This window comes from Euleptes europaea, chromosome 14 (genome assembly GCF_029931775.1).
Source record: "Euleptes europaea isolate rEulEur1 chromosome 14, rEulEur1.hap1, whole genome shotgun sequence".
In the NCBI taxonomy this organism is placed as follows: domain Eukaryota; kingdom Metazoa; phylum Chordata; class Lepidosauria; order Squamata; family Sphaerodactylidae; genus Euleptes; species Euleptes europaea.
In genome coordinates, this window is record NC_079325.1 from 42,038,319 (window position 1) to 42,052,785 (window position 14,467).

General features: G+C 48.8%; 1 protein-coding gene across 1 annotated transcript in view; it reads left to right on the forward strand.

Annotated features, from left to right (window-relative positions):
• The first annotated feature begins 4,035 nt into the window (after positions 1–4,035).
• STOM (stomatin) overlaps positions 4,036–14,467 on the forward strand; it is a 37,934-nt gene continuing 27,502 nt past the window's right edge. The window contains exon 1 of the mRNA XM_056860141.1: positions 4,036–4,152. Within this exon, the coding sequence (XP_056716119.1) occupies positions 4,036–4,152 (117 nt within the window). The remainder of the gene's footprint in view (positions 4,153–14,467) is intronic.

Consider the following 14,467-nt stretch of genomic DNA (forward strand, 5'->3'; position numbering starts at 1 on the left):
GGCTGTGTCTTGAGTAGGGTTGCCAACTGCCAGGTAGTAGCAGGAGATCTCCTGCTAATTCAACTGATCTCCAGCTGATAGAGATCACCTCACCTGGAGAATGGCCGCTTTGGCAATTGAACTCTATGGCATTGAAGTCCCTCCCCCAAACCCCGCCCTCTTCAGTCTCCGCCCCCAAAATCTAGGGATCTGGCAAACCTAGTCTTGAGTGGGAAGTCCACAGAAATCGCAACCCCCCCAGTATGAGCAGAGTGCCCTTCACTTGTGCAAGAGATCCCCGGCTCCAACAAACTGGGCCTGCAGACAGCACGAGCTGAGAACCAGGGTCATTCTTAGGGTTGCCAGCTCTGGGTTGGGAAATACCTGGAGATTTTGGGGGTGGAGCCAGAGGAAGGTTTGGGGAGGGACTTCAATGCCATAGAGTCCAATTGCCAAAGTGGCCATTTTGTTAGAGGTTTTATTGTTTCAAGCACAACCAATGAGGCTCCTTGAACTTTTCTGGTTGAGTTCCCCCCCTTTTTTTGTTGTTTTCTTGAGCAAGTAAGAGCAGCCTTAGCATGTGGGTGAGATTTCAGGCACTGTCTGCTTTCTTAAACAGGAGAGAAGCTTTATTACTACAGATTAAACTACAGCACATACATGGAAATAGCCAACGTAGTAAGAGAATACAGCACTGAAGAAACAAAAGGAAAACATGCATCTACTTGATGCACATCATGCTAGTTACCTTCAGCTGGAAACACATCCCCTCCCCCATCCCTGCATCTCAGAGACGGGTTTCCACACGTCTGAATGTGTTTGAACCCAGAATATAGGAAGGCTTCACCTTTTAACACTTCTGCCTGCTGAGTTGAAAACCTCCCTTCCCCAATCCAGAGTCCGAATCCTTGCCCACCTGGGGCTGCTCTGCCAATGGTCCTCTCTGCACATAGCTCTGAATTTTATGATGCCCATCCATCAGCTCCTCTTTGGCATGTAGGCCAAATGGTCGGTTTCCAGCTGAACCAAGTTCCTGTTTTTGATTACTCCCCGCTCCCTGGGAAAATAAACAGTTTGGCCATGGGTCCTGGAACCCAGACCGTAACACTCATAACTTTTGTCTTCTGGATTTTCTTCTGTAATCCTGCTTTGGCGCTTTCCGCTTTAACCTTCGTCAGGAGTCATTTCAAGGCTTCACTGTTTTCTGACAGTAATGTGGTGTCATCTGCACATCTGAGATGACACCACATTACTGACAGAAAATAGGGAAGACTTGAAATGGCTCCTCATGAAGGTTAAAGCAGGATTACAGAAGAACATCCAGAAGATAAAAGTAATGACCATTATGGTCTGTGTTCCACCAATTGGTGTTCCACCAATTTTCACTCCACTTTCACCTATCTGCTTTATTGTAGTGTTAAGATTTTGAGTGTAATCTGCCTTGAGCCCTGTGGAGAAAAGGCAGACAAGAAATGCTGTAAAATTAAAAAAGCAAAACAAATTTTTGTGGTTTCACTGTATCGTTGTTGTGATTTGTACCTGAGAATGAGGTTGCAGGTAGTTTCCTTGGCCGAAAGCAAAATCCAAAAAACAAAAGCCAGGTCATGACTTTTATAAGGACCAGGCAAAATGACACAGAACAGCACATGAGATTTTGGTTCTCCAGAGCTCTTCATTAGGGTGCATCTTTTTAAAATGTTCCCCTCCTTAATACCAAAATAAAAATCAGGCAGATAAAGAGTTCTGAATAATTCAAAACTTGCACTGTGCTGTGTGTCCTTTTGCCTGGTCCCAATGAAAGATATATTCAAAAATAGGTTTTGTATTTAATTGAGAATGTAACCTGCCTGGTGCTTAAAAAATAATGTAACCTGCCTGGTGCTTAAAAGTTTCTCTGGGAGAAATCTCCAATAAACACTATGGGGTTTGATTCCAAATAAACATGTTGAGAATTGCCTAGCAAGTTCAGCAATCAAAAGCAAAATATCTCCTTTGATCTCCTTTGGACTGCGGTTTATCTTCCACACTCACCTGATCATTTTGGTGTTCTTCTTTGCTTAAGTTCTCCCATGGAGTTCACATTTTGTTGGACTTATTTCTTACCTTGTTGTGGGGTTGGGCTGTAGTTTTTGTATGTATCCAGGTGATTTTAATAGAATGATGTATGTTTCAAAATTTTTGATTGTTAGTCTCTTTATAAACTGTTTAGATTCTTTAGCCTGGTGTTGTCAGTGTCTATCGTAGGAAGTTCAGCAAGCATGGCATAACATTGGGCAGCAGAAATCCAACAAGTGAAACTCCCCTGCGCTTTCCCAGTTGGATTTTTGCCTGCGCCTCTCAAAGCAGAGGGGAAAAACAACCAAGCCCAACCTTCTTTCAAAATGGCATTGGGGCAGGAATGCCAAAGGGCATACCCACCCTCGCGCGCAACCGAGGTTTTCACCGGTTGGGTTCCTGCCTGCCACGCACCTATGCCAGGCGCAGAGAGGTTCCAGCCGGATCCGCAAACCCTCCAGCCATTTATGCATGGGGGGTTGCCTTGGGTTTGCCATTCTTTAGAGGCACATTTTCCCAATCCAAATTCTCAAAACTCAACAAGAAGCCCCCCATGCAGAGTTTTGAGAATTTGGCTGGGGGAAATGTGCCTCTAGAGAGCAGCAAAATCCAAGGCAAAAAACAAAACAGAAACATTTATGCATGGGAGGTTTTCCCTTGGATCTGCCTCTCTGTAGATGCACATTTTCCCCATCCGAATTCTCAAAACTCTGCAAGGGGGCTTATTTTTTAGTTTTGAGAATATGGATGGGGAAAGTGTGCATCTAGAGAGGGGCAAATCCAAGGCAAAAACAAAAACAAAAAACCATTTATGCCTGGGAGGTTTTGCCTTGGATCTGCCGCTCTGTAGATGCACATTTTCCCCTTCCGAATTCTCAAAACTCTGCCTGGGGGCTTCTTGGGCCATTTACACACGGGAGGTTTTGCCTTGGATTTGCCGCTCTCTGGGGCGCGCATTTTCCCCATCCGAATTCTCCGAACTCTGTGGGGGGGGCTGATTGTTGAGTTTTGAGAACTTGGATGGGGGAAATGCGCATCTAGAGAGCAGCAGATCCAAGGCAAAACCTCCCGTGCATAAATGGCCTTGGTTGAGTTCGGAGAATTCGGATGGGGAAAATGCGCATCTAGAGAGCGGCAGATCCAAGGCAAAACCTCCCAGGCATAAATCGGGGTTGTTGTTGTTTTTTGCCTTGGATTTGCCCCTCTCTAGATGCACACTTCCCCCATCCATATTCTCAAAACTAAAAAATAAGCCCCCAGGCAGAGTTTTGAGAATTCAGATGAGGAAAAGGTGCATCTACAGAGCGGCAGATCCAAGGCAAAACCTCCCAGGCATAAATCGGGGTGTTTTTTTGTTTTTGTTTTTTGCCTTGCATTTGCCCCTCTCTAGATGCACACTTCCCCCATCCATATTCTCAAAACTAAAAAATAAGCCCCCAGGCAGAGTGTTGAGAACTTGGATGGGGGAAATGCGCATCTAGAGAGCGGCAGATCCAAGGCAAAACCTCCAGTGCATAAATGGCCTTGGTTGAGTTTGGAGAATTCAGATGGGGGAAATGCGCACCTAGAGAGCGGCAGATCCAAGGCAAAACCTCTCAGGCATAAATGGGTTTGTTTGTTTTTTTGCCTTGGATTTGCCCCTCTCTAGATGCACACTTCCCCCATCCATATTCTCAAAACTAAAAAATAACCCCCCAGGCAGAGTTTGGAGAATGCGGATGGGGAAAACGCGCACCTAGAGCGCGGCCGATGCCAGGCAAAAGCTGCCGTGCGTAAAGGGCGAGGCGCGCCTTCTGCCTCTCCGCCGCGCGCAGCCCGGGCAGGAGGGAGTGGGCGGCGCGAGCTTGGTTGGGGGGCCGGGCGAGGCGAGTCAAGCTGGGCGGCCGGAGCCCCGCCGCCTGCAGTCGGCTCCTCTGCGTCGGTGGCGCCGTCGGAGCAGCAGCAGCAGCAGCAGGAGCAGCAGGCGGCGGCAGGCTGGGCAAGTCGGTGGGCGTCGTGGACATGGAGGATGCGGAGAAGGGCCACGCCGACCGCGGCAGGCGGGAGCTCAAGTTCGGCGGTGAGAGGCCCAGCCCTGCCCTGCGCGGCTTTGGGGGGACCCAGCCGTCGGGGGGTGGGGTGGGGTGGGGGGAGAGCCCGGGGAAGGGGCGAGCGGTCCGTTTCCCTCCGTTGCGCGGCTGTTGCTGGAGAAACCCCCCCCCCTTGCCTGCGCAGGCGAGCTTCAACCTCGGCTGCTCTCAAGCACGCGGTGCCTCTGAGCGCGCGCAGAGTGCCTCGCGCTCGCCGGCCCTCTGAGTGCTGGCCGCCGGAGGGGAGTTGTGGGCTTTGATCGGCAGGGAGAGATGGGCCATTTGTGCGTGGGGGGTTGCGCCTTGGATTTGGCTGCTCTGCCTTTTCCCCCATCCGATTTCTCAAAACTCAACCGAGAAGCGGCAGATCCAAGGCAAAGCCTCCCAGGCATAAATGGGTTTGCTTGTTTGTTTTTTTTGCCTTGGAGTTGCCCCTCTCTAGATGCACCTTTTCCCCATCCATATTCTCAGAACTAAAAAATAAGCCCCCTTGCAGAGTTTGGAGAATTCGGATGGGGAAAAGGTGCATCTACAGAGCGGCAGATCCAAGGCAAAACCTCCCATGCATAAATCGGGTGTTGTTGTTTTTTGCCTTGGATTTGCCCCTCTCTAGATGCACATTTCCCCCATCCATATTCTCAAAACTAAAAAATAAGCCCCCATGCAGAGTTTTGAGAATTCGGATGGGGGAAATGTGCATCTCGAGAGCGGCCGATCCAAGGGAAAACCTCCCGTGTGTTTTCGCACATTAGTCTTGAAACGTACTCTCCCTGTTGCTGAAAAAATGGTTGCTTTGTGCCGTATCATGACCCCCCCTCCCCAAATCTGTATTTCTTGAAGCTCAGTTATCAAGCCTGGGTGCTTCTGAGCCTACACAGAGTGTGCTTGAGTGTTCACCATTTGACAGGTGCTTGTTGCTTCTGTTTCAGAAGGGTGCTCAATGGTTTTTGAGATAGCATTACAAGGGGTGTCACGCTGGATGAGGCTGAATCTGAGTTTGCTGCTGATATTCAGGAAGGAAGAGAGAAAGCGGAGTTGGGGGCCACACGCAGAGGGTCTCCAGTTTTGGTTATGGTGGTGGTTTTCTGTACGCAGAAAGGGGTCCAGAGCCTCATAGTCGGAGGGCTCAAGGCCTGTTGTTTATGGGGGGGGGTGCCTTCCGGATGGCACAGGAGTTTCACTTGCCCAAACTGAATTGGGCACGCAGGAAAACAAGAAAGCAGAAATTGGAGTCTATGGGTTGTGGCCAGCTCCTGTTCAGCCCGGATCTGGTTTTTAAGTAGGGTTGCCGGCCTCCAGGTGGAGTCTGGAGATCTCCTGGAATTACAACTGATCTCCAGACTACAGTTCCCCTGGAGAAAACGGCTGTTTTGGAGCGTTGTGTGTGCGAAGTTCCCTCAATTCGCTTCTAGCTCATGGCGACCCTATAAATCAATGTCCTCCAAAACATCCTATCCTTAACAGCCTTGCTCAGGTCTTGCAAATGGAGGGCCCTGGCTTCCTTTATAGAGTCAATCCGTCTCATCTCATGGCGCTATGGCCATCATACCCTGCTGAGGCCCCGCCACTCCCCATGTCCCACCTCCAAATCTCCAAGAATGTCCCAAGCGAGAGTTGGCAACCCTATTTTAGGGTTTCGGTGGAGGTTCTCTGTATTCTGGAATACTGTGGCTACAGGTGGGGGGGAAGGGTTGTGTGTTTTTGGAGATCGTAAGGACTAGGAACTTGCTTTGGCGTAAAGAACACCCAGATGATGATTGAGCCGCTTCCAAAGCTACATTCCTCTGAGGTTCAGCCATCCAGACTTCTTAGCCATTTCCCACGCCTCCCCCCTTCATCCCCTTTCCTGTAACTTAAACTTTGTGTTGAAAATAAGGCATGTGAAACTTCGCCGAAGCAGAACTCACCCCTCCCCTGTGTATCTAAGCGAAGTGTGTTGTCAAAAATTAATCCTCCTCGAGGAGTTCTAGTGGTGAATGCCAAGTAAGAAAAAGCACCGGGGGGACGTTTTTTTGTTTACTCCATTGTCGATGGTAAAAAGAAAATGTTTGGCTGGTGGCTACTTGCTAGATTAAATGCCAGTCGAGAGTGATATTAACCAGTTTGTGTCGAAACATGGCAGGATGTATACCAGCGGGATGGATATTTTGATTACGATACGGACTTCTTGTGCACACACAAACACAAAATGGATACCCCCCCCAACTTGGCCGCGTTCTGTATTTTGCCGAGAGAAAAATATTATGTGGGCTCTTACCATGGAGCATCCTTCCGCTCTCAGTTCTTTGCATGAGGCAGTGTCAGAGAGCCAGTGTGGGTTGCTGGTTGGAGTGCTGAGTTCGAATCCCGACTGTCATGAAAGCTTGCTGGGTGACTTTGGCCTGTCACTCTCTCAGCCTACCCTACTTTACAGGGTGGGGGTTTATGAGGATAAAATGCAGGCGGAGAGAACAATGTTGGAAGCTCCTTTGGAGCCCCCATTGGAGAGAAAAGCGGGGGATAAATTTATAAATATATAAGGGTCTGGCTGCTGGGCGTGTGAACGTGAGGTTGTCAGCTTCCAGCATGCAGACTGACAAATTATTGCTGAAGAGCATGGAGTGCATAATTCCATCCTGTCTAACAGAGATACAGGTAGGTGGTGTTGCCCAAACCAAACCTGCGCTGTCTGACTCCCTTGTGTCAATTGCATGCCTGCAAGATGCTATCGATACAAATAGTTTTCAAGGAGACAGACATTGAAAACAGGAAGGCACCACTTTCGGCCTTGGCTTCCCTAGACCTTCCTTGACTTTGCCCCATTTATGACCCAAGACTACTAGATGGCTACTGGGAGAGCCAGTGTGGTGTAGTGGTTAAGAGCAGTGTAATCTGGAGAACCGGGTTTGATTCCCCACTCCCCCACATGAGCGGCAGACGCTAATCTGGTGAACCGGGTTTGATTCCTCACTCCTCCACATGAGCAGCAGACTAATCTGGAGAACGGGTTTGATCCCCCACTCCTCCACGTGAGCGGCAGACTAATCTGGAGAACCGGGTTTGATCCCCCACTCCTCCACATGAGCGGCAGACTAATCTGGAGAACCGGGTTTGATCCCCCACTCCTCCACATGAGCGGTGGACGCTAATCTGGTGAGCCGGGTTGGTTTCCCCACTCCTATACATGAAGCCAGCCGGGTGACCTTGGGCTAGTCACAGTTCTCTTCGAGCTCTCTCAGTCTCACCTACCTCACAAGGCGTCTGTTGTGGGGAGAGGAAGGGAAGGGGATTGTAAACCGGTTTGATTCTCCTTTAAAAAGGTAGAGGACATCAGCATATGAAAACCAACTTCTCCTCCTCCTTGGCAAGCGACTCTAACATCCATACTGGAGAGGGAAGAGACTGGGCATGTCAGAACGGGAGGACAGCCGGCATTTTCTCCAGCCTAACCCCCAGTTGTTTAGGGGTCCGCGGTTGGCTTCTCTTTGCACAGTGGGCCCCAAGAATCAGGTGTGCTCTCTTCTAGGCCTTTTTTTGCAAATCAGTGGTGCCACCTTAAGGTCGCAGCCCTAAGCCAAACCTCCTGTGTCTTTGTGTCTTGCTTCTCCCTGAAGGGACAGGGCCGAAGGGTCTGGTGGTGCTAAAAGTGCCCCTGTGTGCGAGGCACCCTAGGTGGTAAGCCGGGCCCCACTGCTGGCTGTAAGCCCATTTGGCCCAGGGGTAGACCAGGGAAAAAGGTGGTGCGGCAGGGCTCTGGTACATCTGTCGCCTCCAGGGTAGATCAGACCCCTGGGTGGCAGCACTTGGAGAGGTGTGTATTGTGTCCTCCAAGAGGCTGAAAGTCTCCTCCCGGCTCTGTTCGTCCCCTCCACCCGGACAGGATTATCACAAGTCTTGTCTTGCGTTTCATATTTATCACTTGTGGTCATTCGTGTCTCTCGACAAAGTGTTGGGCCGTGATTCCAAGGCTTTTGATATCAGCCGGCTGTGAGTCCTCTGGCTAGGGAGGAAAAGGGCGTGCAGGGCAGGGACAGAAGTAAACTGGAAAAAATCCAGGGGGTGGGGGAAACCCTTCTGATTCCATTGGGATCGGGGGTAGCCTTGACAATGTGTTTTAAGTGGTGTTGCGAGCTAAGTGACGTTCTTTTGTCCTGCAGCTGTGCCAGGAGGGAGTGGGACAGCGGCTGACACAGTTAAATTGCCAGTTTATTTACATTGGTCAGGAATTAAGGGGTACGGATCTTTTTAGATTGTACCACTTTAATGAGGGGCTGGGGAATAGTTCTACATATGAATGTTTTCCCATGAGAACAAAAACTCCCTGGGCATAAAAAGTTAGCACATCCATGAGAAAGCTAGCTGAAACATTCTTCTTGACGTGTTAGTTTTCTATCAGCAGGGAGGTTTTTCTCCATGCACCCTTCCCAAGTATACAGTCATGCAACTCCTTGCCTGCTTACTGAAGTGGTACAATCCAGGGGGGAAATCGGTATACCTCTTGATTTATGCAGATTACATTAAACAGATTCCTTTTAATTGAAATCAGGAGACTAAAATTATGTTTGGGAGCTGCTGCACCAGCTGTTTGATTGAATTTAAATAGCTCTTCCGGCTGCACTTCCCTAAAATGCGTATGATGTTACCATACTCCCTCCGCCTTTCTTTTGCAGAGCTAAAAGAGGCCAAGATGTTTTGTTCTGTGTTCCAGATGCATTCAGTGCCTTTGGAAATAGTGGCTGTTTGACTCCATCAACATTTTCTGCCGGCAATCTATTCTAGTGGGCTTATATAATGCCATGATTTGGGAGGGCAGGGTTGGCATGCCCCATTTTGACCACTTAATGTGGCCAATTAGCGAAGGCACTAATCCTTTGTATTGAGCAGGGCTGGTGTCAGAGTCAAGGATGAATTGCTTGTACCTCGCCTTTCTCCCCAATGTGGACCCAAACAGCAAACATCATTCTCCTCCATTTTATCCTCACAACAACCTTATGAGGTAGATTAGGCTGAGAGCATGTGAGTGGCCCGAGGTCGCCCAACGAGGTGTAATGGCAGAGTGGGGATTTGCACCCGGGCCTCCCAGATTCTAGTTTGGCACTGTAGCCACTATGCCATACTATCTAGGTGAGGCTGGGAGTGTTATCCCTTCCCTGATCTGGATGCAACTGAAGTGCAAAACTTTGCCCTCCTGGTACTGGCATTTTCCACTTGGATTTTGAGCCCTGGGCAGTTAATATTCTACAAACGGCTCCGCTCTCTCCAGCCAGAAAAACAATTAAAGAAATCCTTTCTTTGCCAAACAACAGCTTTCTTTCTCCAGGGGTAATCTTAATTGGATGACAATCACTTCTGCAACATCACTTTCCGTTGCAACAACAAAAACAGTAGCAAGACCGAGTAGGAATCTTCCTTTCCTTTCTCTCCTCGGAGTAATACGAAGGATCTGTACCAAGCGTGTTTTGGTAGAAGAACATGCCAGCTGCATCTTGGCAATTCAGTGCTGTTGACCTGTTGACGAACAGTTTCCTCTAGGCCATTGGTTTCCAAAGTTGGCAGTACCACGCTCTGGGGGGCGGTGGTATTACCTAGGGCAGCACTAAGAGGCAAGGGGGCAGCAGTGGGGGCGCTAGAGGTGGGCCCCTTCAGCTGTGTTGTTCACTAATTTACAATAGATCAGGCTATGGCACCATGCTGGCAAATTTGGGGGAAACTATCAGAATTTTTTTCCAGACTTTGAAGAGCTGGTACCACTGGATCAAGTTCATCAGTTTTGTTGAATAAATTTCAACTAAAAAGTTTTAATTTGGTTTTGAATAGATGTGCAATTAATTGTTACTGTTTTGAAATTTTATTTGTTATGATCTTCTTTAGTGAGTCGTAAAGGTAAAGGTCCCCTGTGCAAGCACCGGGTCATTCCTGACCCATGGGGTGACATCACATCCCGACGTTTACTAGGCACACTCTGTTTACGGGGTGGTTTGCAAGTGCCTTCCCCAGTCATCTTCTCTTTACCCCCAGCAAGCCGGGTACTCATTTGACCGACCTCGGAGGGATGGAAGGCTGAGTCAACCTTGAGCCAGCTACCTGAAACCAACTTCTGTCGGGATCGAACTCAGGTCGTGAACAGAGCTTGGACTGCAGTACTGCAGCTTACCACTCTGTGCCACCGGGCTCCTATTTAGGGAGTCGTGCAAACCCCTATTTTGAATAATGCCTTTTATAGGATAGGGTTGAGTTTGTGGAACCAAGGGGGCGGTGGCTTGAAAAGTTTGGGAACCACTACTCTAGGCAACCAGATTTGCCCCTTGTCACTTTGGGGACCCTGCGCTATAGCGACTGCACGCACTGTGCCTGAATGCTCCCTTGGAACATTCCTACAACAGATAACTATCTTTTCTCCAGCTATTCCCCTGCGTGTACTGGAGATGCTGCAGGAGTAAGGAATCTGGACCAGGGTGCATCATCTAGGTGCGGTGTAACCTTGATGCAAACTGCCTCCGTTCGGTTGAGCAAGGACCTTTGCAGGCTTTGCACTGTTTCTTCCTGTTGCTCTTTCCTCCTGACTCGGCCTTTCCGGAAAAACAGTTGCCAAGGCCGGGAACGGCGGGAGGGGCAGGCGCCTGAAGTTCCCCTTCGGAGTCCTGTGTGTACATTTCTGGGAGTGAGCTCATACTCCAGTTATTTGGTTTGGGAGGGTTTCCTTGGCTTGACCTCTGCGTTATTATTGCTTTCTGTTGGAACTCTGTTACAGTTATTTGAATTGCTTCTTCTTTTTTTGTCGAATGGGTTGCCTCTGCATGCCACAGGGGAATCTTTCACACAGATTCCACGGATTAATAGTAATTTGGGGTGGGGCAGGATTTAAGAGACTTGCCACCGGCTAAAATTAAACATAGAACAGGTCTAGTCTGCAAATCAAGCTCCTGGTTCCCTGTGGTCCATGAATAAAGTCCCTGATTCAAATCTCTCCTTTTTCATGAGCTCACTAGGGCCGTTTCCGCTCAGGTTATCTGCCCTGAGTTCAGTACCTTTGGGAAGCAGTTTTTTTCGTGTTTCCCCACAATATTTTGGTGCATTTGTGCATCTCCTGGGGTTTCCCTTTGAAATACCATGTTGGTAAAGCTTAGTAGGTTTAAGGAGAACTGGGTTCAAATCCTCTTTCCCCCATGGCTCTTATCTATTCATGCTTGATAAGGACCTTGATTCGGTCATTCTTTTTCCAGGTTAAACTACCTCACAGGACTGTTGTGAGGATAAATGTGAGGGAGGAACTCTGGATTCAGGGAAGGGCGGAATGAAAGGAAGGGCGGAATGAAAACGGGATAAATCATTTGAGTCTTAATGTGAACGAAATCTAGCAATCGGCATGCACTCTTTCTATTTTACCTCCTACTGCAGTTGTCAAATTATTACCCTGTCAGTCCCAAACATGCAGATAGGGCTGTGCTTTTAAAAAATTTAACAGTACACCCGCCCTGAGTTTCTCATTCCCCCTCCTTTCCTGCTGCCTCTTTCCTAGTTCCTTCTCTTTAAAAAAAAAACAATAAAGTGAAAAAAGTACGGTGTTAAGAGTATTGCAGCAGCAGCTTAAATCAGGCCGCAACTGGGGGCAGCCCTGCAGAATCTGATCAGCGGTATACCCATGCCAGTGCCCCACACAGGCTAAACGCTTAGGGCTTAGGGCTGTTTAGCTTGGAAAGAAGGTGATTAAGGGGAGACATGATCGAGGTCTATAAAATTATGCATGGTATGGAGAGAGTGGACAGGGAGAAGCTTTTCTCCCTCTCTCACAATACTAGAAGGCTTTAAGAGGGGAGTGGACATGGAGGAGAGGGCTATCCATGGCTACTAATCAATATGGCTACTAGTCACGGTGCATACCTATTCTCTCCAGGATCAGAGGAGCATGCCCATTATATTAGGTGCTTTGGAACCCAGGCAGGACAATGCTGCTGCAGTCGTCTTGTTTGGGGGCTTCCTGGAGGCACCTGGTTGGCCACTGTGTGAACAGACTGCTGGACTTGATGGGCCTCGGTCTGACCCAGCGTGGCTTTTCCTATGTTCTTATATTCACAGAGGCTAGCCCAATGCCCAGCAGGGGCAGAGGGGCCAAATCTGCCTCTTGTTGGCCCTCCAGCAACTGATATTTTGTGGTAACTTGCTTCTGAGCTCAGAGGCCATCATGGCTGATAGCCACTGACAAACCTGTCTTCCATGAACATGTCTCATCCCCTTTTAAAGTGAGCAGCCACCACTACATGATATCAGCGTGGTGTAGTGATTAGGAGAGGTGGACTGGAGAACCGGGTTTGATTCCCCACTCCTCCACATGAGCGGTGGACTTGAATCTGGTGAGCCAGGTTGTTTTCCCTGCTCCTACACGTGAAGCCAGCCGGATGACTTTAGGCTAGTCACAGTTCTCTTAGAACTCTCTCAGCCCCACCTACCTCCCAGGGTGTCTGTTGTGGGGAAGGGAAGGAGATTGTAAGCCAGTTTATTCTACTTAAAACAGGGGTGGGGAACCTTTATTCCGCCAAGGTCCATTTGGATATTTATAACATCATTCGCGGGCCATACAAAATTATCAACTTAAAAATTAGCCGACCAAGCCCCAAGCAGGCAGCTGCCCCGATGACCCCCCGCGTGGGCAAGCAGGCAGGCATCCAACCGGTGGCGCACTCGCCCACCTGGTGGCACAGAATGATCTGTTGCACCAGCCGGGCATAGCCGTCCAGCCGCACGCCGACGTTGCTCCTGCTCTGCATGGTCGGGGCCGGATTCTACAGCCGGCTCCTGCTACCTCCGCCTGCAGGGATGAAATGAGGACACACTGGCTAAGAACTCCCCCCGCCCCACGCATTCTGGCCCTTCCCCCTTTAACCCCTCCATTGTCGCCACTTCTGCCCCTAGCCCTCTTGTAGTACAGAGGGAATACGTTTCTCCACGGCCCGGGTGAGAAAGGGTTAACACGGTTTCTTGGGTGGTCCTAGCAGCTCCATAGCTAACAACTCTTCCGCAAGGGGGAAAAAAGGTTCCTTTTCTCGCAAAACAAACTCACATCCGCCTTGAATAGAGGCTATTCCTGTCCGCGGGAGGGGGCGGATTGCCAGTCTTAGATCCTTCTGAGCTAGAGATCTGCCAGGACCCATGAAGGGCCAGACCAAAAGGTAGAGAAAATTGGCATAAAAAAACCAAGTCTTCTTCTTCTTTTACATCTTGTGGCAGTGATTTCTGTGGATTCCTTTTGGTTGTGCTTGCTGTATGACAAGGTGGTTTCATAAGCTGTTATTGGTTGCTGTTGTCCAGGGTGGTTGATTTTTGATAAGACAGCTTGATGACTTATATGTTCTTTTCTTTCTTTTTTGCACTTTATTGTTCTAAATTTTTATTTTATTGCTGTATTGATATGTCCCCCCCCCCCACCAAGTATTTGTACGAAAACGTCTTAAGTGAATACACTGGAAAGAAGTTGCCCGTCAACGTTATTGCATTCCTGAGCAGAACCAATGGGTTGAAATTAAATCAAAAGAGTTTTTGGCTAAATATTAGGAAGCCCTTTCTGACAGTTGGTGCGGTTCCTCAGTGGAACAGGCTTCCTCGGGAGGTGGTGGGCCCCCCCTTTGGAGGTTTTAAAGCGGAGGCTAGATGGTCATTTGATAGCAGGGCTGATTCTGTGAACTTAGACAGAGCCTGAGAGGGAGGGCAGGAAGGGATGAGTCAGTGTTCGGCTCTTGAGACCCTTTCTTTCATGCCCAGGTTAATGCTGATCGCCACTTTGGGGTCGGGAAGGAATTTTCTTCCAGGTCAGATTGGGCAAGGGATCCTGGAGGGTTCTTGGCATTGTGCAGGGGGTTGGACTAGATGACCCTTGAGGTCCTTCCCAGCTCTATGTTTCTTTCAGTCTCTGGTTTTGTAGTAGCATCAGAGAGGAAGAAAACGTTTCCCCCAGTTGGGGATGCCCTGCACTACTGGAAGACCTGTTCCCTGTTGGGGGACAAATTTGTCAGCCCCTCCTGCATCACAACTTGTCCTCTGAGCCTTAGTGCCATGTCAGCCAAGTTGAAAACAAAATAAACTTTTTGCTCTGGAGAGATTGTCTTACTCATATGCAAACAGTCAACTTCCCAGAATTCATATTGTTAAACTTTCTTTAAGCTCAAAAACATACAAAATGAAAGAGAAGTTTCTAGTCCTTACCTATGTAAAGCTAAGCTTGGAAGCAACTGAGCACCACTTTGCAAGATCAGAGAAGCCATAGGATGTTGGATATCCTGGGATGAGGGGCTAAGCCCTGCCCAGTTTAATTCATCAATCTTCTCCATTATGGTCAGGAGCAATTATGCCAAGTAAACCAATATATTAGCTAAACTTGTACAGTCTCAGAA